Genomic DNA, 24,372 nt, shown 5'->3' with positions numbered 1-24,372 from the left:
CCGCTGCATTCAATATAGCAGCCGCCACCAATTATGGTTATGGAACATAAAATTCTGCCCCATATTTCACTTGCTGTTGAAACTAAGTCAGCGTGATTGTGTGCCTTATGAGAAGTGGATAGCTAACATTTCATTGTGTAATCAGGTAGCTAGGAGCACCCGAGCCATTTCATCATCTCCAACAGCCAGGGACACTGAACCTCTGCTTATTTCCAGAGCTTCTTCCTCTTCAGTTAGTTTGTTGTGTTATCTGCAGCCAGTCTTGGAGCACAAGTCTTCAATACTACAGTTGGGATGTTGTCAGTGTCCAGAGCCGTTGCTGTATTCCTTGCGCTCAGCTGTTTCTTGATATGCCATGAAGTGATTAAATTAACTGAAAATGGCATTCATAATGGTGGAGATCCTGGAAAGAGGCCGAGATGGATCAGGCACTGGGCACTTCTGGCTGAAGATGGTTGAAAACACTTTGGCTTGGTCTTTTGCAGTGCAGGATGTTGGTGAAGGTACCACTGTATTCTCCTTTCCTTGACCTGTTTAGGTCAGTCAAGCACTCTTTGCACTGAATCAAGGAGTGCGGTATCTCACTCCTGCTGCTTACCTTCTCTGCAACCTCCATCCACACCTTCTTGGTCTCAGCTGCAGGCTTTTTCCTCCCGTTGGTGAGAACAATATTGCTATCCGACTCTTCACAGCTCCCAGCAGCACATCCAGGGAGGGACAGCCTTTGCCTGTCTGGACTCCATTCTGCCATTTGTTTCTCTTTTCTTCCCAACTGCAAATTCCTACAACTTGCATATTTGGATTTTCCCTTTAAATACTGGTGTTCAGATCACGTACATTACGCCCACTGCCAATGATTGGGTGGGAAACACGGGAGTAAAATTATAATGAGACAGCTGAGTTAAAAATCCACTGCACTTATTTCTGGATTTTGCACATACTATTGGGCCATCTGCTCCCAGCTCGCACAAAATTAATATCAAGACCTATATTATTGAACAGATACCAAGCACCGTCCAACATTGCGAATGTAGTATTTGTAGAAAAAAGGAAGTTAGAAAGCCACATAGAGCACCCTAGTCAAAGACATTTCAGATCACAGAGGGATTGCTCAAGAAAGTAGATCACCATGGGTTAAATTTTCTGGGACCCTATGAGATGGGTTCGGAGGCAGGAGGGACCCATAGAATTGCGGAGGTGGGATAGGTTGACAATGGTCTCCCGTGCAGAGGCCAATTGATGCCCTTATGTGGCCTATTACCAGCTACTTAAGGGCCTCTTCCTGCTGCCATTGAGATTTAACCAGTGGTTGAAGGAGGGTATGGGGTCTCCACCACGAAGGGAGGTCGCCCAATAAGATGAGGCGACTTACCTGCGGACCTGGGGGAGATCTCCTCCGTGGGCAATCAGTGGCCATGGAGGGCCCCTGCCAGGAAAATTTCCATCTTGCTGGAAACCCCTCCCCCGACACCTACCAACCACCTCCCCCCACCGCCACCTCACAGGGGCCTTCCAGACTAGCGCTGGTGACCCCGCCTCACTGGGCACTGGGTCCAAGGCCTCTGCAGTATGGCAGTGGCCACCACTCCCTCTGGTGCTGCCAATACTGCTGAGCTGTCAGCCCTGTAATTGGCCAGCAGCTCTTGGAGGCAGGATCCCCGACTTTAAAGGGACGGGATCTCGGTGCAGGGCACTTAAGTGCCAGAGCAACAAAATATCACTCCTGGGGGGGATTCAGAAAGGGCAAAGTAGAGTTGCCCCGCCTTTTCAGCCTGGTGCCATGAGCCCCACTGGCATGATAAAATCCAGCCCCATGTGTATTGTAAGCTACAGGATGTTGAGCTGTCCAGAGGAATTGAGGAAAGATTTAAATGGACACTGAAGAGCATAGGGAGAGATCCAGGGACAGTAGTCCAGATAGAGGTAAATGGCATAGGGAGAAATAATATAGGGGCTTTAAGAGCTACATTTGTGAGGATTGACTCAAAACTTAAGATAAAGATGCAAAGTAACGTTCTTTGGTATAATTACTGTATTTGGAGAAGAAGGGGAGTTTGCCAAAAAAATGAAGAGATAAATAAGTGAATGTACAATAATATCAACTTCATAAATAACTTTGAATCCTTCCAGAGTTTAAAGAACTAGTACAGGGGAGGCAAGCTACAATGAAACCAATAGGCACAAAGAGAACCGTGAGGAACATCGGTGCAGCAATAGAAAAACCATTTAAGCTACACAGGTGAGATGTAGGACAGAGTACAAACAGGATCTCAGACAAGACCAATGGTAGGATAAAGTAATCAAAAGGTTGATACAAACTCAGATACTCAGAAAGACACAAATGAACTGAAAATCAGGAATAAGCAGATACTGGGGTATGTGAGGGAAGGCAAAGCAAATGTGTGTACATAAAAACTACAAGCTTTAGAAATAAAATGCTGAAATAAATGGCTATTGTAGCAGTAGGGAGCGATATGGTGGGAATCCAGAGGATGGAGGCGATTATAACATTCAGGGGTTTAGTGTGTTTAAAAGAAACAGAGCAGACAGAAGAGGAGATAGTGTCAGAGGAGATAGAGGAGATATGTCAGGTACACCGGGGAGGTTAAACAAATGTTGGTCATCTGTAATTATTTTGTGTGTGAGATATTGTAATGAAATAATGCAATTAATATTGTTTCACTGAAATATTTATTGCTAAATAATTGACTTCCTGAATAACTTTGTTTTATTCTGTTTTGTTAACTTCTCATTAATTTCTTTCAGACTCTGGGAGGTATTCCTTGGCAAGTGTATTTTCAGCGAGTTCTTGCTGCATCGTCAGTTTCTCAAGCACAAAAAACATCTTATATTGCTGGTGCTTTCTGCTTCACGTTGGCTTTCCCTTCCATTCTTATTGGTGCAGTTGCTGTTTCTACAGGTATGGAATATAACCCATCATATTGTGAGATTATACAATATTCTAGTGTAATTGATTCTGTATGTGAGACACTTGTTTGAATTAAGATGGTCCTTGACTGAAGTGAGCACAGTAAATTAGTCATCACTTAGAGTGTATCGTTTACATTCAACTGGCATTTGGTTTCTAATCAATAAAACCAGCATTCTGAGGAGAGAGGAAGATTGTTGATTGCATTTACACAAAATGCAAGAAATGAACTATACATTGTCAATCATAATGAACCTAAATTTCTCAGGGCCTTTAGGAATGTAGAACAGCAATGCAATGAGACTTCTGACCACCCATGAGGTACACAGCTGAGACCATCAGAATAGGCAGGTCAACTTATCTGTGTAATCGTTGGTGCACTGGAGGCACAAGTCCCATGTAAACCATCATCATAATAATCATCATCCTTCTCCTCCTTTTCCTGCTCACCTGTCCCTCTGTTGGTTTGGGGGAGGAAACTTATTGCTGTAAGATCTAAAAGTCTGACAGCATTTATGGAGACAACAGCTTCCTGAAGCATCAGCAGATAACTTCCTTTTCCCACATCTTTAGTCAGTATGTTAAAATGCAAAGAATTATTATCAATGAATTCCAAGCTTCTCAAGACCCTTTTTACAACAGGCATAAGAATTTTTAGGAACCAAGACATTTTGTTTCATCCTCATCAACTCATGGAAAACAGCCCCAGACTGTTCTATACTTTTATGAATCATTTCTATTGTTTGTAACTTGAGAAGTGTGTTCTAAGTTGCGTGGTCTATCATGCCAAGAAGGTCTAAGCACTAAACACAACTTTCTCCTGATGTAGATCATGCGATCCTCATAGAGCAAATGGCACTGTAAGTGATTGTTCGGGTTGCATGGGAGAAACTGCTGAAGGAAGTAACCTGAGCTATCTGGAGGGAGTCAGCAATGGTGCTGAGTGGTGTTGAATGTCACTTCTCTCTTGCTTCCAGTGTAGCAGACCAGTGCTAGAAAAATTCATTGACCTGAAAGGGCGGACAAAGTAATACTGCTGCTACCTTCGCCTTTTCACTTTGATACTTTGGACCCTCTAATTTTCACTTTGTAAATGGAATGACAATTCGTCAGGCATAATAGATAGTGTTTCAGCGACTGTCTAAGTTTGGAACTTGTTTGAAACTCCCATCAAAGGCTGCTTTTTGCAAATGCAATCCCTCACAACTCCAGCCTCTCCTGTTACTAAGTGCTTCGAGCGCACTTACTCCAGCAGAGTGATTGCAGGCGTAAGACAGCTGACCAGGCTAAGGAGTTGCTGGAAAGTTATTCCAGCTTGGCTGTCAGTGATGCTGAGGTCAGTGGGCTGGTGCCAATTGTAGGCAATTGAGTGCAAAGCTGTGTTTTCACCTGGTACAGCACTTTCACGAAAATCTAGAGCCTTCTCCAACCCAATTACTAAGTGTTGCAGAGACATTCCTAGTTCATTTCCTCTTCTTCTGCAGTAACAGGGGGAAGACAAGGAGGAGGAAGAGGTGTGAGATGATGATTATTATGATGCTGATGATGGCAACATGGCAATGAAAAGCCTGGTTCCATTCTCCATGGCTGATACAGTGGATGGTAGGGGTAATGTTGGAGTCCACTGCTCTCATGTACACCAGCAACAGGGAAGCATTTCCTTAATTGAAGACACCAATGGAATATCTGAAAGCTTCATTGCAGCCTGCAACCATTACCCTCCCCACCCTATAGCAGTAGCGCAAGACAAGTTGGTCCTTTGGAAGCACAGACTGCAGCCCTTTGAAACCTTGAGAATGGATTTGAGGGAATATTGCTTTTCAGTCTTCAGCTATTTGGAGTCAGGTTAAATGACTTACTCTATTAGGGCTTTTAGGGACTGGTAGGAACCATTTGATTTTCTTTTTCGCTGAACAGTGGCAACCTTCAACCTAGGTTGAGTGCCAGTGGCATGGCTGGAATCAACTGACTTGATGTATCTGTATCTCAGGATAGCAGTCCTACCAGGCCTCCGACCTAGAAGGATTTCATTGAAGGATTTGTTGGGCATGATGGTTGGGGAAATATATTGATGGAAATTTGCTTTAATTGAGGAGAATGTATTTCTATGAATCTATTAATGAATTTTCCTGGCAGCCAGGATGATAGCATCCTCTGTGCCAGGATTATTCGCACACTGAATTCCAGATTCCTCAGTCTCTTCAGTAGCTGAACCTCCCTCTTCCAGGTATTCAATTCTATTCTTTCCGAATAGTGGAGTGGTGTGGAGTGCAGAAAGAGTACAATAATGTAAGAGACATGCTGGAGTGCACCTGATCTGTCAAAGCATTGAAACTTTTCTTTCAAACACCTAATAATCTCACATGACCATTCCAATTGTTGAGTATGTCTCATACCAGCAGGATGACACTCGAAAAGGTGAATTTTAACAACCAAAAACAGGTGGGTTGGGGTTGGGTCAGATGTAAAAAAAATTTTTTTTAATCTGAAACATGGCCACAAGCCACTTCCACTCTGCCCATTTTTTGGTTTAATGAAGGTAGCAGAGGAGACAGAGAGCCTACATGATCCCTGGAGGTAGGTTGGCCTTTTCAATATCTTAATGAGGCTGACAGCTTCTGATTTAACCTGCTTTTCAGGCAGCAGAAGGGAGGCGAGGACAGCTTCAGGGGGAGGGTAATTGCCTTTACAGCACTGTTTGTGGGCCAGGAGGAGCAGAAGGTTTTTCCCCATGTCCCAGGACCCCAAGCTCCCCCCATCAGAACATCCCCCCCCCCCCCCCCCCCATACAAAGTCACAGTTCTGACACCTCCTAGGATTGGGGATCAGACACCACTGGAGTCAGGAATTGTATTCCAACCAGAATTGGAAAACCATCTGGGGGGTGGAGTTCAGACATCCTCCCCCTGAATTGGACCTTCCTCTCTCTCCCCAGGTTCACAGTTCAAACCTATCTGCTTCTGCAGCTTACTTCAGTGTCCTTCCCACCAGCATGTTAATCAGGCTCACTTCCAGGCTGAGAAACTGTCTGACGAAAGCTGCACACTGTGGAGTTAAACTCCACATCACGGAAACACGGACTAATTGACTTCCCTCTGAAACTCTGCCAGTCGGCCTTTGTAACTAGCCCCTGTTAACATCCAAGTCAAAGTGGAGTCATGAGCCATGAAAGCAAAGTTATGTCTTATTGCCCAAAATCCATCCTTAACTGTCTTTCCCGAATAGAACTGAGAGACTGGACTACCTCATGATAAAACCAATGTTAAGACTCTCTACAAATCTGCCATTGTCATGAAGACTTTATTGTTTCTGGTCACAAGCAATTTGATCATCCAAAATAGCAAATCCCTTTCTATTTCAGAAATGTAATTGGTTCACAGTGCAATCTAGATCCCATTTATTGTTCCAGAACTCTTAGAAAACCTTTCCTGCTACTTCCTAATAGTCATCCCAAAATGGATGAATATTCCAATTCTTGTGAAGATGGCAATGGTACCCTGGGTACCCTGGGTGTTACAGAAATCCCCTGTTGAAGACTGGATGAGCCAATGTCATTAACTAGTACCCATTTTGATAGAGTTGGTTGAGCAGTTGATCTAGACCATAGGTCTGTGTATAGAAGCTGGCACACGTCATCCATAGCTTCCTTTGTGAAGTGTGAAATAAATTCTGTGAAGGCAGAAATCCTCACTCAGACTCTTACAAGAATTCCTTGGGGAAAGAGATAGTTTGAATTGAACTCAGCCTTCTACAATGTTGCCATTCTGATCATCCCCTTCTCCATTATCATTGCATGCAGAGGAATCCTCATGATGAAACCCATGCTACCCAATAACATGCTTTGCTGTGGGTGGGGTTTATAAATCTGCATGTGACCATGAAGTCCCTCACTCTGTCAGTTTAAAGCTCACCTCAGTAGCCCCTCAAGGAAAATAACATTACCAAAATATGCAGTCAAACCTGTGATATGGGCTAAAATTGCAGTAAACGCCTCTAAATGCAGCCATTGTGCCAGGATGAGCTGACCATGGCAATCATAATGCCTCAGGTTAGATAGATTGCAATGGGGAAGAAAATTAGGGGCGGCACAGTGGCGTAGTGGTTAGCACCGTAGCCTCACAGCTCCAGCAACCCAGGTTCAATTCTGCGTACTGCCTGTGTGGAGTTTGCAATTTCTCCCTGTGTCTGCGTGGGTTTCCTCAGAGTGCTCCGGTTTCCTCCCACATGCCAAAGACTTGCAGGTTGATAGGTAAATTGGCCATTAGCAATTACCCCTAGTTTAGGTAGGTGGTAGGGAAATATAGGGACAGGTGGGGATGTGGTAGGAATAGGGAATTAGTATAGGATTAGTATAAATTGGTGGTTGATGGTCGGCACAGACTCGGTGGGCCGAAGGGCCTGTTTCAGTGCTGTATCTCTAAACTAAGCTAAACTAAACTATACAGATTCAAACATATGACTTCATTCCATTATTTCTATCCAATTGTAATATCTGCACTGCTGAAAGAGTTGGCAGATGATTGGCTCACCTCCCAACTTGAACAAGAAAATTTGGTGGGCTGAAAGCAGGACAGAACAGCTGCCATTGTATCTCCATATTGAAAAATGCCTGTACATTCAGCTCAATGTCTTTAAATTTTAGCTTTAAAGTTATAATTTAATAACTAAAATATATTTTGAATGAAAATTCATATGGTTCTTAGGAATATTGCTCAGCTATTTGAAAATTTAGTAGAATAAGTAGTGAACCCAAGAACGTTTGAGTTTGCAAATGATAATTTTGATAGTAAACCTTCCAATTTCCAGCAAATGGTTTGATCTTTACTATTTCTCTCACCAGCACCAACCATTGTTGTGTAATCTCTGACCAAGGTCCATGTTAAGGCTAGAAACTACTATGGATAATTTTAGCAGATGAATACATAATCTGTTTATGTGATGTTCCTCTGGCTATTGTTTTATTGAAAGCATTAATTCTGAGAATCCTAATCCTAAGATCAGCCACGATCATTTTGAATGATGGAGCAGGCTCGATGGGCCATATGGTCTACTCCTGCTTCTATTTCTAGTGTTCTTTTACTTAAAATAATGGACAGAATACTGTCATATGAACACACTACATGTTCATTAGCCAATATTCACATAATTGCTCTGTTTTAGTGTCAAATTAGAACTCGGAGTAGGCCAAGGGCTTACGCACAGCAACAGTCTGGTGGAGACTTCCCAAACTCATCCCATTTCTGGTCAGTCTGATTCAGAATCAAACCTAGGTCCCATAAATTAAAGGACAGGTTTAACTCGCTACACCAGTGTCTCAAATTCATTACGTTAAGATATAAACACAATAATAATGCCATTCTACTGCAGTCCTGCCGAGACCACTGTCCCTAATTGCTCCACTATAAATAAAATAGTCTTGTCAGATAATATGCTGTAGGCTTATTTGAATATTTTTCTGGTGTTCCCAGCATGTCTCTCATGATGCACTGAGGGCAGCAGGAATTAAGGAAGGGCTGGAATTTCAGGCACCAGCAGCCACTGAAGGGCCAGCAGGTTTCTTGAGTCGGGAGATGGTATTGGGTAGGGAGGATGAGGAGGAAAGGAGGGGAGAATTGGGTGAAAAGGGAAGGAAAGGAGATGTGGACCAGACAGCAAAAAATTAAATATTTTTTCAAAGGCAAGGTGTGCATGAACATCAATCTTTGAAGGTGGCAGGAGATATTGAGAGAGTGGTTAGTAAAGCATAAGGGATCTTGGGCTTTATAAATAGAGGCATTGAGTACAAAAGCAGGGAAGTTATGCTGAACCTTTATAAAGCTCTGGTTAGGCTCCAACGGGAGTATTGCATCCAGTTCTGGTTACCACATTTTAGGAAGGATGTGAGGGTCCTTGAGAGGGTGCAGAGGAGATTTACAAGAATGGTTCCAGGGATGGGGGGTTTCAGTTACAAGGTTAGGTTGGAAAAGCTTGGTTTGCTCTCCTAAGAACAAAGGAGATTGAGGGGAGATTTAATCGACGTGTACAAGATTACGACAGGCTCAGATAAGTTAGATAAGTAAAAACTGTTAACTAATGGTACAAGGACATGGGACACACATTGAAGGTTTTGGGCAAGAGATGCAGGGGAATGGACGGACATAACACTGTTGAAGCGCATTAGCGATATCAAAGATATTAAATTAGTACTCCTCCCCATAATGAGGAAGAACATTTTTTACGCAGCGGGTGGTAATGATCTGGAACTCACTGCCCACAAGGGTGGTGGAAGCAGAGATGATCAATGACTTCAAAAGGAAATTGGATGGTCACTTGAAGGAAATAGACTTGCAGGGTGATGGAGATCGAGCAGAGGAGTGAGACTGAATGGATAGCCCCGTGGAGAGCCACATGGACTCGACGGGCCGAATGGCCTCCTACAGTGACAGCAATGTCTCTATGACCCTATACCCTTCCCTCACCTTCATTCCATTATGGGGAGGAGTAATAATTTAATATCTTTGATATTGCTAATGCGTTTCAACTGTGCTATGTCCGTTCATCATGCTGAAGAGCACAGGCCTCCACCTCTATTAATAACCCAGTACATCAGTGCCCACCATTGACCCATAGGTCTAACAATTTGAATACATTATGAGCATTCATTTCATATGGTGACTATCTTCCATCAAAGGACCAATAATATAATCAAAAAATTGTGGTTATTCAGCAAAAAATGTGAGGAAATAATTTCTTGTTATCCTGTAAGTATCTACCTGGAGATATATGACAGTGGCCTCCACACTCCCATCCCCCATGACCTATGGGGAAGTGTCAGAGCTCTATTCAGGGCTTGCAGATAATGGCATGGTTGAGATAACTTCATTATGTGTGAGATCCTGAATGAGAATCTGCTTCCTACCCCTATATAACATAGTTTTTTGGTTTTTCCATATAAGTCAATTAAAAGTTATTTTCTTTCAGGCCCCATGACCTTGTGTGACAAAAATACTGACTAAAGCAATTTTAAATGCAAAATATCACTTTTTTTGCAGATTGGAATCAAACAAGCTATGGTTTACCAACTCCAAATGAAAGACAAGAAGCAAGTATGATATTACCCATTGTCCTTCAATACCTGTGCCCTATTTACATTTCCATATTGGGAATTGGTGCCATTTCAGCAGCAGTTATGTCATCTGCAGACTCATCACTTTTATCAGCAAGTTCAATGTTTGCACGCAATATCTACAAGACTATTATTAGGAAAAAGGTGAGCATCTGTTTGAAATATTTAGAAAATGAATAGTCAGTGGAGTCCTCTTACCATGGACCAATGCTTGTAGGGAATGTCGCTTGGCACATTGTGGGCTGGCAACATAATGAACAAAAAATCTGATACAGTGGACCCACAAATTCCCTGTGAGCTCCCGAGGGACTGCCTAAGAAGACGAAGAAGTAAGAAATGCAGCAGCCCAATTGTGCACAGCACGCTTCCACAAACAGCAATATGATGATGACCAGATAATGTTTTTTTTAATGATTTTGAATGAGGGATAAATATTGGTCAGGACAATGGGGATAACTCCTTTACTCATTTTTGAAATAGTGTCATGTGATCTTTTATGTCTGCCTGAGATAGCAGACAGTGTTTTGGTTTAATGTCTCATCCAAAAAGAGGGCACCCCCGACAGTGTACCGTTCCATCAGTACTGGACTGCCAGCCAAGATTTTTGTGCTCCAGTCTTTGGAGTGGAACTTGGACCCACAGCCTTCTGACTCAGAGGTGAGTGTGCTGCCAACTGGATCATGGCTAAGAGTAATTATTATAGGACCCGATGACGCTATTTTGTTAAAACAAGTCATCTGCTTTTTTTAACCAAGCCTAGCTGGAAATACAATGCTGGATGCCTGATGTATTGAAGCCCGCGGCCAACGGCCCACCCAAGGTGCCAAATGTGCCCCAATGTAGCAGTGAACATAAAGGGTCTGGACAACTGTGCACGAGGTTCGTCAGGTACCTCACTTTAATGTAAATGAAGTAGCTGCTCCATCATACAGTTGGAATGCTAGCGCAGCATTCCAGCCACACAGTGTCTGTTTGGAACTTGCTCCTTTGCCTCTTTTCCACCCCTGCCCATGCCCACTGTCTCTCTGCCCAAGTCAGGAAAGAGCTCAGTGAACAGCAGACAGACAGCAACCCCTAACTGGCCTCTTGTGCTCAACAATACAGCCCAGCGTTTCCAATGCATCATGAGAAATGCGTTTGGAGTGCCAGGAAGTGAAGCAAATAGGATGAACTCTCTTTATCTGGAAAGCTTAGCTCACTTGTGCACAGATACACACTAATGCCTGTGTACCACCAGCATTACTGGATCATATAAGTAAAACATGCAATGAGGAAAGGCAAGCAAATATGCTCCACCGCAGATATTGGCAATTTGCTCCATCATGGAACTTACCGCAAATATTTAGTCTCCTGAGGTTCAGTTCTTCACACAGCTCAATGATTTTTGCTGACAGCCAGAAAAATGTTTCACACATATCAAGAAGCATTGCTGGCAAATTTCTGTGACATTGATGCTTGCAATTTGTCATACATGGTGCACAAAGAACCCTGAAGCTGGCTTATAAGTCAAGCTGCTTGTCTGGCAAGTAGACCAACAGCAGACAAGTAGCAGGATCAGACTGAAAAAAGTGTCCCCTATCTTACTCTTAAAGGGAACTCCAGTATCAAACCCAACTATATTGTGTATCTTGTGCATCCAGCTGTTCTCAGATTCTAGACTTTTCATTATTTTTGCAATGGATTGTATTTGTATCTAGAAATTGCAGCACATGGTAAATTGTGTTCTTTGTTACTCCACTGCCTAACTTCAAACTTCCTTTCAGTTGCTTCCTTAGTGAGCAAAGATTGTGTGATGGGGGTGGTATTTAATGTAGACGACCGGGATCTCGGCCACCAGCTCTAGAGCTGGCGAAAGTCCCATGTCACCTCTTCTTGGAAAGGTCTGTCGCATTACATGCCAATCAGGCACTTAACTGGGCAGCAGTAGGCTTTCCCTGGGATTAAAGACCCCAGCAACGGAAGTCCCGCCCGCAGAGAACTGCTGGGCAATTAGAAGCCAGCAGCTCTTTTACTCAGCAGCACCACTGCAGAGGCCCTAGATTGTTGATGGACCCAGCCCACAGGTGAGTGATGGTGGGAGCGATTTTGCAGGGTAGGGGGTGTAGGAGTGTCAGCAGCAAGGGCAGGGGATGGCTCTCAGCAGGTCCACCCCCTTCCTGATGCAGGGTCCCTCAATCAGGCACTAAGCGTCTTTGAATGAAGGATCCCCACACCCAGAGGGGTCTGCTTGTCCTGCTCCAAATGTGGCAACAGGCCTGTCCACCACTGTACTAATACTGATGGCAGCAGGATGAGGCCCTTCATTGGGCATTAATTGCCTACATAAGGGCCTCAATTGGCCATGGGGTGGGAAGGCCGTCCACAGGCCTTCGTGCCATGGACTGAATTGGGGTGGAGGCAGGAATGTGGTGGAGTCCCCACCTGCCACCATCCCACTCGATTAAATGCTCTCCCTACCTTCAAACTGGTCAAGTAGGAGAGCATAAAATCCAGCCCGTGGTGTTGCACTATAAGCAGTTGCTTCAATAACTCAATATTGTTCACATTGTGCCAGAGATAGATGAATTTAACTTCTAAAAGAAATATAAGCACAAACTTCATTACGACAAATATTCTGCAAGTAGGGTTTAGTTTTCTTTTTAGATTAGACTAATGGACTTCTGGAAAGTTCCATTTCAGAATATTTCATTCAGTCTTTTTGCTGTAATATCAATAATATCCAGATTATCAAAATAAACTAATTATGTTGACAAATTAGCATCACCTGTTGTCGCACACGAATGTGGGCAAATCAAGAGGACAGTAGACATCACTTAAAATGTAAACTATTTCTGATCATATGCATCCAATATCATTAAATCAGATTATCTGTTCATTATCACATTGCTGATTGTGGGAGCTTGCTGTGTTCTAATTGGCTATTGCATTTCTCACATTACAACAGTGACTACACTCCAAAAGTACTTCATTGGTCATAAAATGCTTTGGGACTTAATAAAATTGTGAAAGGTGCTTTTTATGCAAGTCTTTCTTTCTTTGTTTGATGGAAACCTGCACAAACTGTGCTTAATAGGACAGGGGAGATCCACATATTGGAGGAACAGTCCATGGTGATTAAACCATTTGCTCCAACTAATCCTTCTCCAGCTTATCACCACAAGGACTGCAGTGGTTCAAGAAGGCCCACCGCCACCTTCTCAAAAACAATTAGGGATGGGCAATAAATGCAGCTTTTCTGGTGTCGCCCACGTTCTGAAAACAAATGTGAAAAAAATTACGTATTCTAAAAATCTCTCATTAAATACCATCCAATGTATTTTGTGACTGATCTAATTGTGTATCTCTATTTGAGCTCCACTTCCCTGTTTTTGAATCTATTTCCAACTATGTTTCAGGTCACTACATGACACAAAAGTTCCTCAGCTGAGAAAGCAAATAGGTACCATTGCAATACTGAAGCTGGCAACTGAGAGATGCAGGGTGACGGCTCCTCTCATTTACCCTCCCTGCAGGGAGGGATTCTGATCAGTCTGTTCACCAAATAATGGCTGGAGTTGGGGAGTAGTCAAATGGGGACTCACAGGCATGAACCATACTCATGTGTACTGGAGTTTAAGGAAAAAAGCAAAATGTTGTCGTATTTTACTAATCAAATATATTTTACCCACAGGCTGCTGAGAATGAAGTGATATGGATTATGCGGACTGGGGTAGTTCTGTTTGGAGCTGCAGCGACAACATTGGCACTTCTAACAAATTCAATCTATGGCCTATGGTTCCTGAGTGCAGATATAGTGTATGCCATACTGTTTCCACAGCTTGTCTGTGTCCTATTCATCCCAAACACAAATACATATGGATCAGCTGCAGGATATTTTGTTGGATTAACCTTGCGACTATTAGCTGGTGAACCTTTCCTTCAAATCCCACCTCTAATTCAATATCCCGGCATTTCCTTTGAGAATGAGGCCTTTGAGCAACTCTTTCCATTTAAAACTTTCACAATGCTGCTGTCCTTACTTTCTAATGTGATGTTTTCATACCTGGTCTCGTATGTATTCAAGAGAAAGCTTCTACCTGTAAGATTTGATGTTTTTAAAATTACTGATAGAACTCAGGCATTACCTGCAGCACCAGAGGAGCAGATTACTTTAAATGAGACCAACAATCCTAAACTGGAGCCTGACAAGAACGACATGTAACAATCTCAGCATTTATTTGCTCCGCAGATACCTGATTTCAGCAAAGATGTTGAGGATTTATTTCCTGCTTCTCCTACACTATTGCTGTAACTTCAGCAGAAATGTGATGGAACTCCCAATTTGCACAAAAACAAGGTTTCAGATGCTCTCATGCCGAAATTATGATGAAATGGAAGAAGGCTGAGGAAATTCATCCCCATCATTTTTATATATTCACAGTAATCGTGACCATTTTATGTCAAGATGTGATGCTTTTTATCATTATTACAGAGTGACTGAGAGCTTCTTGTCTCCGAGAACCTTTAGCTGCCTACAAATACTGGATCCTCTATCCTCCAATCAGAAGTTTGGGTAGAGATCCATAATGCCAGATATTCCTCATTATGCATCACACACACATTTCTAGGGCTAGAAAAAAACTGTCAGGAAATTTATTCTGATATGGGAATTAGAAAGGGTTAACATCAGTTTGTCTTGTGCACTATTGCAGAACATTCATGAATCAAGGTGAGTAATGTTCACACCCAGCATTCAGAGTCACTCAAGGATCAGTTGTAGACACATGGGAGTAATGCTGACTTCAGTGAAAAGAACAATCAGGAGAGATGTAGACTGTTTAGACTGGCTATTGCACAGTCAAAATGACCCCCATGTTCATTTGCAGAACATAGTAAGATGATTCATTGGACAGTTTTGAGGTTATTTCCCAACAATTCTCTACTGCCACTTGCAACTGTTTTCCTTCTCACCAAACCAATGGGTTTCTCAATATGAATCTCCCTTTTTGAGCTTTTTACCAGAAGGGGAGAACCAACAAATGAATGGCAGACAGAGCAGACAGCACCAGGTGTGCACAATTCCCACTCACCAGTTATCCTCACAGACCTGGCAACCACTGAACTAAAGCCTCATGCAGCCCTCAAGAAAAAGCTGGAGTCTGTGGGAATACAAGGCCAAATCTTGAACTGTAATAAGAAGATTTATCCCAGCTCCAAGATGCATGTAAATATGGATGGGAGATTCACTGGGGGAGAAGTGCATCCGTGTTGCATATGTTTTTCAGGTGGAAAAAGGAGACAAAAAGGGACAATTTCACAGGCTACGTCCCATGCTCTTTTGGCCTCAGATGATATTCAGGCATTCCAGACAGTGCCCATAAACTACAACAACAACTTGTCTTTATATAGCACCTTTAACAAAATGAAAAGTCCCAAGAAACGTCAAGGAGTGTTAGAAAACAGAATTTTGATACCGAGTCACACAAGTAGATATTAGGGCAAATGACCAAAAGCTTGATCAAAGAGGTAGGTTTTAAGCAGCGTCTTAAAGAAGGAAAGAGAGGTGGAGAGATGGAAAGATTGGGAGGAAATTCTAGATCTTAGGGACTAGGCAGCTGAAAGCTCAGCTGCCAATGGTGGAGTGATTAAAATCGGGGATGCTCAAGAGGCCATGATTAGAGGAGTGCAGATATCTTGGAGGGTTGTGGGTCTGAAGGAGAATACAGAGATAGGAGGGGGCAAGGCCATGGAGGGATATGAAAACAAGCATTGGAATCTTGAACTCGAGCTGTTGCTTAAACAGGAGCCAGAAGCACAGGGTGACAGGTGAACAGGTCTTGGTGCGAGTTAAGACATGGGTAGCAGAGTCTTAGATGACCTCAAGTTTACATAGGGTAGGATGTGGGAGACCAGCCAGGAGGGCATTGAAATAGTCAAGTCCAGAGGTAACAAAAGCATCAATGAGGGTTCGAGCAGTAGATGAGCTGAGGCAGTGATCAGATTAGGTGATATTATGGAAGTGGAAATAGGCGCTCTTAGTGATGGCACGAGTATGTGGTTGAAGCTCATCTTGGGGTCAAGTGTGACAACAAGGTTTGTTTAGCCTGAGACAGTTGCCAGGGAAAGGGATTGCAGTCAGTGGCTAGGGAACAGAGTTTGTGGCACAGTCCAAACACAATGGCTTTGGTCTTCCCAATATTTAATTGAGGAAAATTTCTGCTCATCTAGTACTGAAGGACAGACAAGCCATCTGACAATTTAGTGACATTGAAGTGTTCGAGAGAGATGGTGGTGAGGTAGACTGGGTGTCGCCTGCATACAGGTGGAAACTGATGTGGGATGACCTAAAGACCGGACCACCTTATGGAACTGTATGCGAAGGTCACCAGAGGAAGTGATGTCATATCACATGTGACCAGGCAGTTGTGGGTGGAGCCCGACAAAATAATACATATTTAAATGTGCTCGTGCAGTAACTATTTGTACATATATGTTCCAATTTAGTTATAATACAACCCAAATTTATTTTGTATATTAATTATAGTCCTGTGACTCTGAAAAACAGATCACACAGCAAGGGACAAGTAATATTACAATGGATACTGTGTTTGCAGATGATGTCACCAAGGGGCAACATGTAGATGAAAAATAGGAGGACACCAAGAATAGATCCTTGAGGGACATTAAGCAGGCAATTTTTAGTCTCCTTCACTATGTTAATGATGAGCCTAGCACCTGTTTAAGGACATTGTCCAGGCATGCTCTGCTTAAATATTTATAGTGTTTACTGCGGGCTAACCAGCAGCCACCAATAAATAGGTACTTTAAAAAAAAATGTTACCTCATGTGGAGCCAGGAGGAGGAAGAGTGATCCTCCTAGCTGCATCACACTCCTGAGCCGGCTGTCAGCCCATGCTAACTCCCTATCAATCCACCGCGCCCCTCCCCCCACCTGCAACCCCACCTCACCCCACTCCACACCACCTGCAACCTACTTTAGGGCCACTGTCGGCATTATACTTCTAGTGGAGAGACTGCTCTAGGCATTTCTCAAAGAATTGCACTGTTCCTTTTCAAAGACGATATTGTGTCTTTACAGATTCACCTGCTGAACTAAAGTACTCTACCCACTATCTTGAAATATGGACTGACCAGTGTTGGGTGCCCCATAATGCAATATTATGACCTTGCATGACCCAAGAGAGCATCATTGAGATATTGTTTAGAAGATATAGGAATATCAGTTCCAATTGTTAATTCATATCAGTATCTGGAAGTCCTAATGGATGCCAAATTCAGCCTGACACTGTCTTTCATTTGAGTGCTGACAGACTTTGGTGCTGAAACCCGTGACGCAAAAGTTTTAAGATCAACGGAGAGCCAAATTGGGCTAAGAGATATCAGTCTAGTTGCCTGGGAAAGTCTGGACAAAATCCTAGACTGGCTAGAGATGCAAAGAGGCTACATTTAGTCTAATTTAGTTTAGTTTAGAGATACAGCACTGAAACAGGCCCTTCGGCCCACCAAGTCTGTGCCGAACATCAAGCACCAATTTATACTAATCCTACACTAATTCCATATTCCTACCACATCCCCACCTGTCCCTATATTTCCCTACCACCTACCTATACTCGGGGTAATTGCTAATGGTCAATTTACCTATCAACCTGCAAGTCTTTGGCATGTGGGAGGAAACCGGAGCACCTGGAGGAAACCCACGCAGACACAGGGAGAACTTGCAAACTCCACACAGGCAGTACCCAGAATTGAACCCGGGTCGCTGGAGCTGTGAGGCTGCGGTGCTAACCACTGTGCCGCCCTATAACTCTGCCCTTTAAGGCAGAGTTGTCCAACATACGGCACGTGGGTCAGGATCCGGCCCACCAGAGGTTTCCATCCAGCCCGCAGATGTATTTCAGAGATGAAGATTTTCCCATTAACTTCTTCTTTCAGACCGGCTTTTTAAACCATCGCACTGAGGTCCACAGCTGACAGGTACTGACATCGGGAACAGCGGTTTCTGAACTTCGGACAGATTCGGGGTTTTCTGGCAGGATATTTTTTTAAAAAGTTGGAACCCCCTCCGGAAAACCCTGAATCTGCCTGAAGTTCAGAATCTGCTGTTCCCGATGTCAGTGCCTGTCAGCTGCGAAACTGACAGTGCGATGCTTTAAAAAGAACTGACCAACCACAAAGTTGCTGTGCTGAGCGCTCCCACTCCCTGCAACTGTCAGAGAGAGTGAGAGAGGAGGGCGGGGAGACAGAGACAGAGAGAAAGGGGGAACAGAGACAAAGAGAGACAGAGAGAGAGGGGGAACAGAGACAGAGAGAGGCGGGAAAACAGAGACAGGGAGGGAGGAACAGAGACAGAGAGAGACAGACAGAGGGGGCAGAGAGAGGAGGGAACAGAGAGATGGGGATAGAGAGTTAAAAGGGGAGACAAAGAGAGAAGGGGGAGCAACATAGGAGGAACCAACATGGGGGGAGGGGGGAAACAACACAGAAAGGGGCAGAACACAGGGAGAGACAGACAGAGACAGGGAAAGAGAGTGATTAAGATCACTCCCGACAGATGGACGTCTATTCGCATTGCTACAACAATTATGTGGGCAAACATTGACTCCTTGTGCAAGCAAAAAATGCTAGGTATCTCATTAAATCAGTGGCCACATCCTGATGAAAAAGTAAGTCAATAAATTCATATTCTCATTTAAAGCTTCTTCACAAAAATGAATATTTGTTGTTGTGTCGATTAATAGTAAGATTATTTTTTAGTGCCTTTATCTTTCCGAAATTGTCTCACCGGCCCCCCCATGTAAGACAAAAATTGCAATGTGCTCCCCCCCCAACTCCGTGAAAAGGTTGGACAACCCTGGGCTAAATAATATATTGGAGCACAAAAAGCCCCAGGAGATAAGTTTAAGCAATGATGTTACCCACAATCCTCAAAAGTTCTCCCACTATCAATTTGCTCCTATGCCATTAGCTCCCTGTCCCTCAATCTTCCAAATTCAAAATCTTCATATTTACCTTCCAATCTCTCACTGCCTGCCTTTAAAACCACTTCCAGCACCCAGTCCTTACAAATCCATCTAATCTTATGGTGCTGATTTACTGCCTGTTTACCTTTCCTCCTCTCTCTACTATCTGTCGAAAAACGGTTTTGTCCACATCAAAGAGCTGCCTCCCTGAGTCCTTCGCTTTTGCTACATCTCTGCTAAATTTCAAAATGGTTTCAAAACCTACCTCTTGTCCACATCCCTTGATCCCCCTCCTATTCCTGCTTGGGTCTGCAAAATGTGAAGTGCCTTGAGACTTTTTGATATGTTGACGGTGCTGAATGAATGAGAGTTGTTGTTAACTATATTAAGAGAGCATTTAAATCTGTGCATTTGTGCAGATGTAAGTAGGCTAAGAGATTGCTCAATGATTTACAATAGAGGCATCTAGGGTTTTCAAAAGACACTTTGACATCAGGTGCTGGAACTGCTAATACAGGAAATAAGAGATAAAAGAGCTTTACTGTGTGGAACTAAAGGGGCTATCCCCAGAAGTGTCTGGTTTAACACATTTGAACAAATTGCAGGCAGAGTTAGTGCAGTTTCCCAAACCCAGTGGATGTGAGGAAATGAGGGAGAAGATGGCTGACTCTGAAAACAGCAATTCAGATGAGGCTAATTTCAGCTAAGCTTTGAACATCAAATGCATGCTTCATGTAGACATTCTGTAAAGTAGACTCTCTTCACATTTAAAACATTTTGGGCTGAGAATGGGGGTTTTCCATGGCTTTTTAACTGAGCCACAGTATTAGCATCTTGCTTCTGGGTTTCTCAACCAATCAGAGCAGGCAGGCTTGATCAAGACTTACATTTGCCTGCTGAAGTCTCAGTATTTAAAGGGACCCCAGTGAGGGAAAGAATGGAAGCACTCTGCAACTGATAACTGAGACAACAACTGGAGTGATGGAATTTCAAAGAGAAAAGGCCCCATCCCCGGTTCTCTGAGGCATCCCTGGAGACCATGCTGTGGGCTACAAGGGCCTGCAGAGAAATACTGCTCCCAGCAGACGGGAGGAAGGTCTGCCTTCGAAATAGCATGGCTGGAGGTGGCTGAGGAGGTGAGCAGCAGGATTGTGGTCCTTCACTGATGCAAGAGGTTCAGTGACCTTACCAGGCCAGGAAAGGCATGGCACATTCAAGTCCAAACCCCCTCACTCTGGCCTTCCCAGCCTTCTCCTGCAAAGCACTCCTCAGACCAACATAACTTGTACCTCCACCCACTCCTCTCGCTTGAGGCACCTCCTCACATCCCCAACTGAACAGCAAACACTGACACTCCCCCCTCATCTTACTGCCATATCGCACCCATCGTGCACAATCATCACCCACAAATGTTATTGTTCCATCCTCTCAACACATTCTATTTCTGACACTCTCCTTGCAGAAGAGCGTGTAGAACACAAAGGAAAGGCACTGAACCGGGCTGGCCCTCCAGTCATAGCCATCCCGACAGCAGCGGAGGATGAAGTACTGGAGATAAGCAGAGTCTCTGAATGCATGGTCATTTGCGATGGAGAGATGGGGGTCTCCCAGAAAACTGGTGACAGAAATAGATATCACACAGCCACAAGGCACACTCCACTCACTCATGTTGACTTGATGGCAGCAGCCACTGAAACATGATGATCTGTACAATGATGAGTTTGAACCCTTTCCCCTTGTCCATTCTAATTTATGACTTTCATCTCCCGTAGGCCATTCATATTTCACACAGAAGCTGGTGCTGGGAGGAAGACAAAGACTCCTCTGAGGAGGTTGTGCGCTTCTGAGGAAGCACTGTCAAATGCCTCATGCACCCTCCACCAGGTCAGATACACACACCTCAGTAGGGCCTCCATGTCAGGTGGGTGGGTTGTCATATGGCGAACCACACATCACAAGTGAGCAGGAGCAGATGTTGGAGACAGGGGGCCAAAATGTATTCTTTACAGCAGCGGACATAAACAATGACAGTCCGCCCGCGTGGGCGGTATGTCGCCGAGCCACTGCGATATTAAACGTGGCCGATCAAGTAAATGGCCGGGGCAGAACCCCCTCCCCAATGACATGGAGGGGGCAGACTGACCATTCCCAGCTATGGCGTCAGCTGCCTTGGCACAGGCATGATGCCATTTGTAAAGGGTTTCGAGCCCTAACTTACAATTTAAATATTTCAAGGTAGGATTAATGGAAAAATTCAAATCTATTTCAATTGCCCCTCTCCCCCTCCCCCAATAACCATAGAATTAATTCCTTGCCCTCCTCCCCCCCACAAAACACTTAACTTCCGCACCTGACCTTCTGCCCACCAAAGATCATAAACTGTGCATTGCAACCCTTCCCACTTTCCCCTACACCAATCAGATAAGTTTGACCCTGCTCCCCATCCCCCCAACCCGCACTGACAAACTTACCTGCTCCCCCCTTCCCACCACTGTTCCGCCTAGGCAGGGGAGTGCCAGCTACCGTCACCAATACTGCTCTGGGATGGATGGTGGGAGCGCAACCATAATTAATTAGGCTATTTAAATTAATTTACCGATTCAAATTGGGCTTCCGTTGCCAAGTGGCAGCGGGGCCGCCAAGAGGCATGTTCCAGCTGCCCCCTGACATGACCCCTGACATCGGGGTGAGGGGGGGGTGGTGCGGGTCTGTAAAATTCAGCCCAGGGATAAGAATGGAGAGTCCCTGTAATAGGGCGCAGGACCCTACAAGCTTTGCTCAGTTGGATGTAGATGCTAAGCCTCAGCAGCCATCAATAAAGAAGACTATCTTGGAGCAGTGACAGAAAATGTAGAGTTCTGTCAATATTTCCAGAGGCACTGTGCACAATTGGAGAGATATTGCAGGAGTCCATCTCCACTGTGAGTGCCATGTTATCTTAGGCATTTGCACTGATGTCCACCTCCATGGTAAGAGTAACCACCTGCCTGGAACATCAGATGCAGCAGGCAACCAAGTACATACTGGCCCTCACTAATGGCCTGCACACACTGTCTGCCAGCTTAAGGATGGAGGAAAGTCTCAGCATGGCTGTTCAGCACCTCGCTGAAGTGCAGCAAAATGCTCTCTAGCTCTTGGCTAGCAGGGAAGTGTGGGTGGGTCATGAGCGGGAAGATGGGGAAAGGACACACAGAAGTGGGGAATTTACTTGTGGCACTCCCACTCCTGCTCCCTTGTGCTCCCTCAGCCCGAGTCCCACAAGCTGTCTCCTATCCCGCTGACCAAGTTTGCCCCTGCACAGGTGCACATGGGGTAGTCTATGGCAAGGCCCTCAGGGTCTCCAAAACCCAGAGGACATCAATCACATCTGAGCAGTCAGAGCAGGGCAAGGAGCAGCCTGTCTCCAGCTCTGCTGAAACCACAGGGGCAGCACCACATAGGAGTAATAGGAAAAGGAAGAGAAAGAGTTTGTAGTTTCACATGGGAAATCATTTGGATGTTTTAAAAGTTTGGTTTATTGTCAATATTTATGCACCATAAATTTTATTTCTAATCTCCATTGTCCAGTCATCTCCATTGTTGCCTGTCGCCTGCCAAGTGGCCTTTAGCCTTTAGGAAAATGGTGTGGAAATAAAGTAGAAGTAGAATAGTAGAAGATGAGCAATGGGTGTCAGAGAGAGGGATGGATTGTTGAATGTGGGACTACTTTGTGCTGGGGGTTGGGTGTGGGCACCGTGGGTTCTGAATTGGTGCAGCCACATGGCTGCACTGCCTCAGATTAGCTGAAGTGCGTCACAGGCATTCCTGGCAGCTAAGTTTTTTTGTATTCATTCATGGGATGTGGGCGTCGCTGGCAAGCCCAGCATTTATTGCCCATCCCTAATTGCCCTTGAGAAGGTGGTGGTGAGCTGCCTTCTTGAACTGCTGCAGTCCATTTGGAGTAGCTATATCCACAGTGCTGTAAGGAAGGGAGTTCCAGGATTTTGACCCAGCGACAGTGAAGGAACAGCCATATAGTTCCAAGTCAGGATGGTGTGTGACTTGGAGGGGAACTTGCAGATGGTGGTGTTCCCATGCATTTGCTGCCCTTGTCCTTCTAGTTGGTAGAGGTCACGGGTTTGGAAGGTGCTGTCTGAGGAGCCTTAGTGCATTGCTGCAGTGCATCTTGGAGATGGCACACACTACTGCCACTGTGCGTCGGTGGTGGAGGGAGTGAATGGTTGTAGATGGAGTGTCAATCAAGCGGGCTGCTTTGTCGTGGATGGTGTCGAGCTTCTTGAGTGTTGTTGGAGCTGCACGCATCCAGGCAAGTGGAGAGTATTCCATCACACTCCTGATTGTGCCTTGTAGATGGTGGACAGGCTTTGGGGAGTCAGGAGGTGAGTTACCCGCCTCAGGATTCCAAACCTCTGACCTGCTCTTGTAGCCACGGTATTTATCTGGCTACTCCAGTTCAGTTTCTGGTCAATGGTAGCCCTTAAGATGTTGATAGTGGGGGATTCAGCAATGGTAATGCCGTAGAATGTTAAGGGGAGATGGTTAGATTCCCTCTTGTTGGAGATGGTCATTGCCTGGCACTTGTGTGGCGCGAATGTTACTTGCCACATGTTAGCCCAAGCCTGGATATTGTTCAGGTCTTGCTGCATTTCTACATGGACTGCTTCAGTATCTGAGGAGTCACGAATGGTGCTGAATATTGTGCAGTCATCAGCGAACATCCCCACTTCTGACCTTATGATTGAAGGAAGGTCATTGATGAAGCAGCTGAAGATGGTTAGGCCTACCCTGAGGAACTCCTGCAGTGATGTCCTGGAGCTGAGCTGATTGACCTCCAACAACCACAAGCATCTTCCTTTGCACTAGGTGTGACTCCAGCCAGCGGTGGGTTTTCCCCCTGATTCCCATTGACCTCAGTTTTGCTAGGGCTCGTTGATGCCATACTCGGTCAAATGCTGCCTTGATGTCAAGAGCAGTCACTCTCACCTCACCTCTTGAATTCAGCTCTTTTGTCCATGTTTGAACCAAGGCTGTAATGAGGTCAGGAGCTGCGAGGCCCTGGCGGAACCCAAACGGAGCATCAGTGAGCAGGTTATTGCTAAGCAAGTGCCGTTTGATGGCACTGTTGGTGACACCTTCCATCACTTTACTGATGATTGAGAGTAGGCTGATGGGGCAGTAATTGGCTGGGTTGGACTTGTCCTGCTTTTTGTGTACATGACATACCTGGGCAATTTTCCACATTGCAGGTTTTGCAGCTGCACGCATTCTGGACACGTCAGGCTCCTCCTCCTTCTGCTCCTCCTGTTTCCCCTCCTCTTCCTTCTCATCCTCTGAATATGCAGAGTGGTCATCATCATCCTCCTCCTGTAGCTCCAGCC

At 44.6% G+C, this 24,372-nt stretch overlaps 1 protein-coding gene across 4 annotated transcripts in view; it reads left to right on the top strand.

The window, feature by feature from the left end:
- LOC137371426 (high affinity choline transporter 1-like) overlaps positions 1 to 14,526 on the top strand; it is a 52,311-nt gene extending 37,785 nt beyond the window's left edge. For all 4 annotated transcript variants that reach the window (XM_068034005.1, XM_068034004.1, XM_068034007.1 and 1 more), the window contains 3 exons: positions 2,767 to 2,920; positions 9,961 to 10,178; positions 13,705 to 14,526. In XM_068034005.1, coding sequence (XP_067890106.1) covers positions 2,767 to 2,920; positions 9,961 to 10,178; positions 13,705 to 14,235 — 903 coding nt within the window. In that variant the 3' untranslated portion in view covers positions 14,236 to 14,526. The remainder of the gene's footprint in view (positions 1 to 2,766; positions 2,921 to 9,960; positions 10,179 to 13,704) is intronic.
- The last annotated feature ends 9,846 nt before the right edge of the window (positions 14,527 to 24,372 follow it).

The sequence above is a fragment of the Heterodontus francisci genome, chromosome 6 (genome assembly GCF_036365525.1).
Source record: "Heterodontus francisci isolate sHetFra1 chromosome 6, sHetFra1.hap1, whole genome shotgun sequence".
In the NCBI taxonomy this organism is placed as follows: Eukaryota; Metazoa; Chordata; class Chondrichthyes; order Heterodontiformes; family Heterodontidae; genus Heterodontus; species Heterodontus francisci.
Note: the sequence above shows the minus strand (reverse complement) of the source record. Positions and strands in the feature narration are given on the sequence as shown.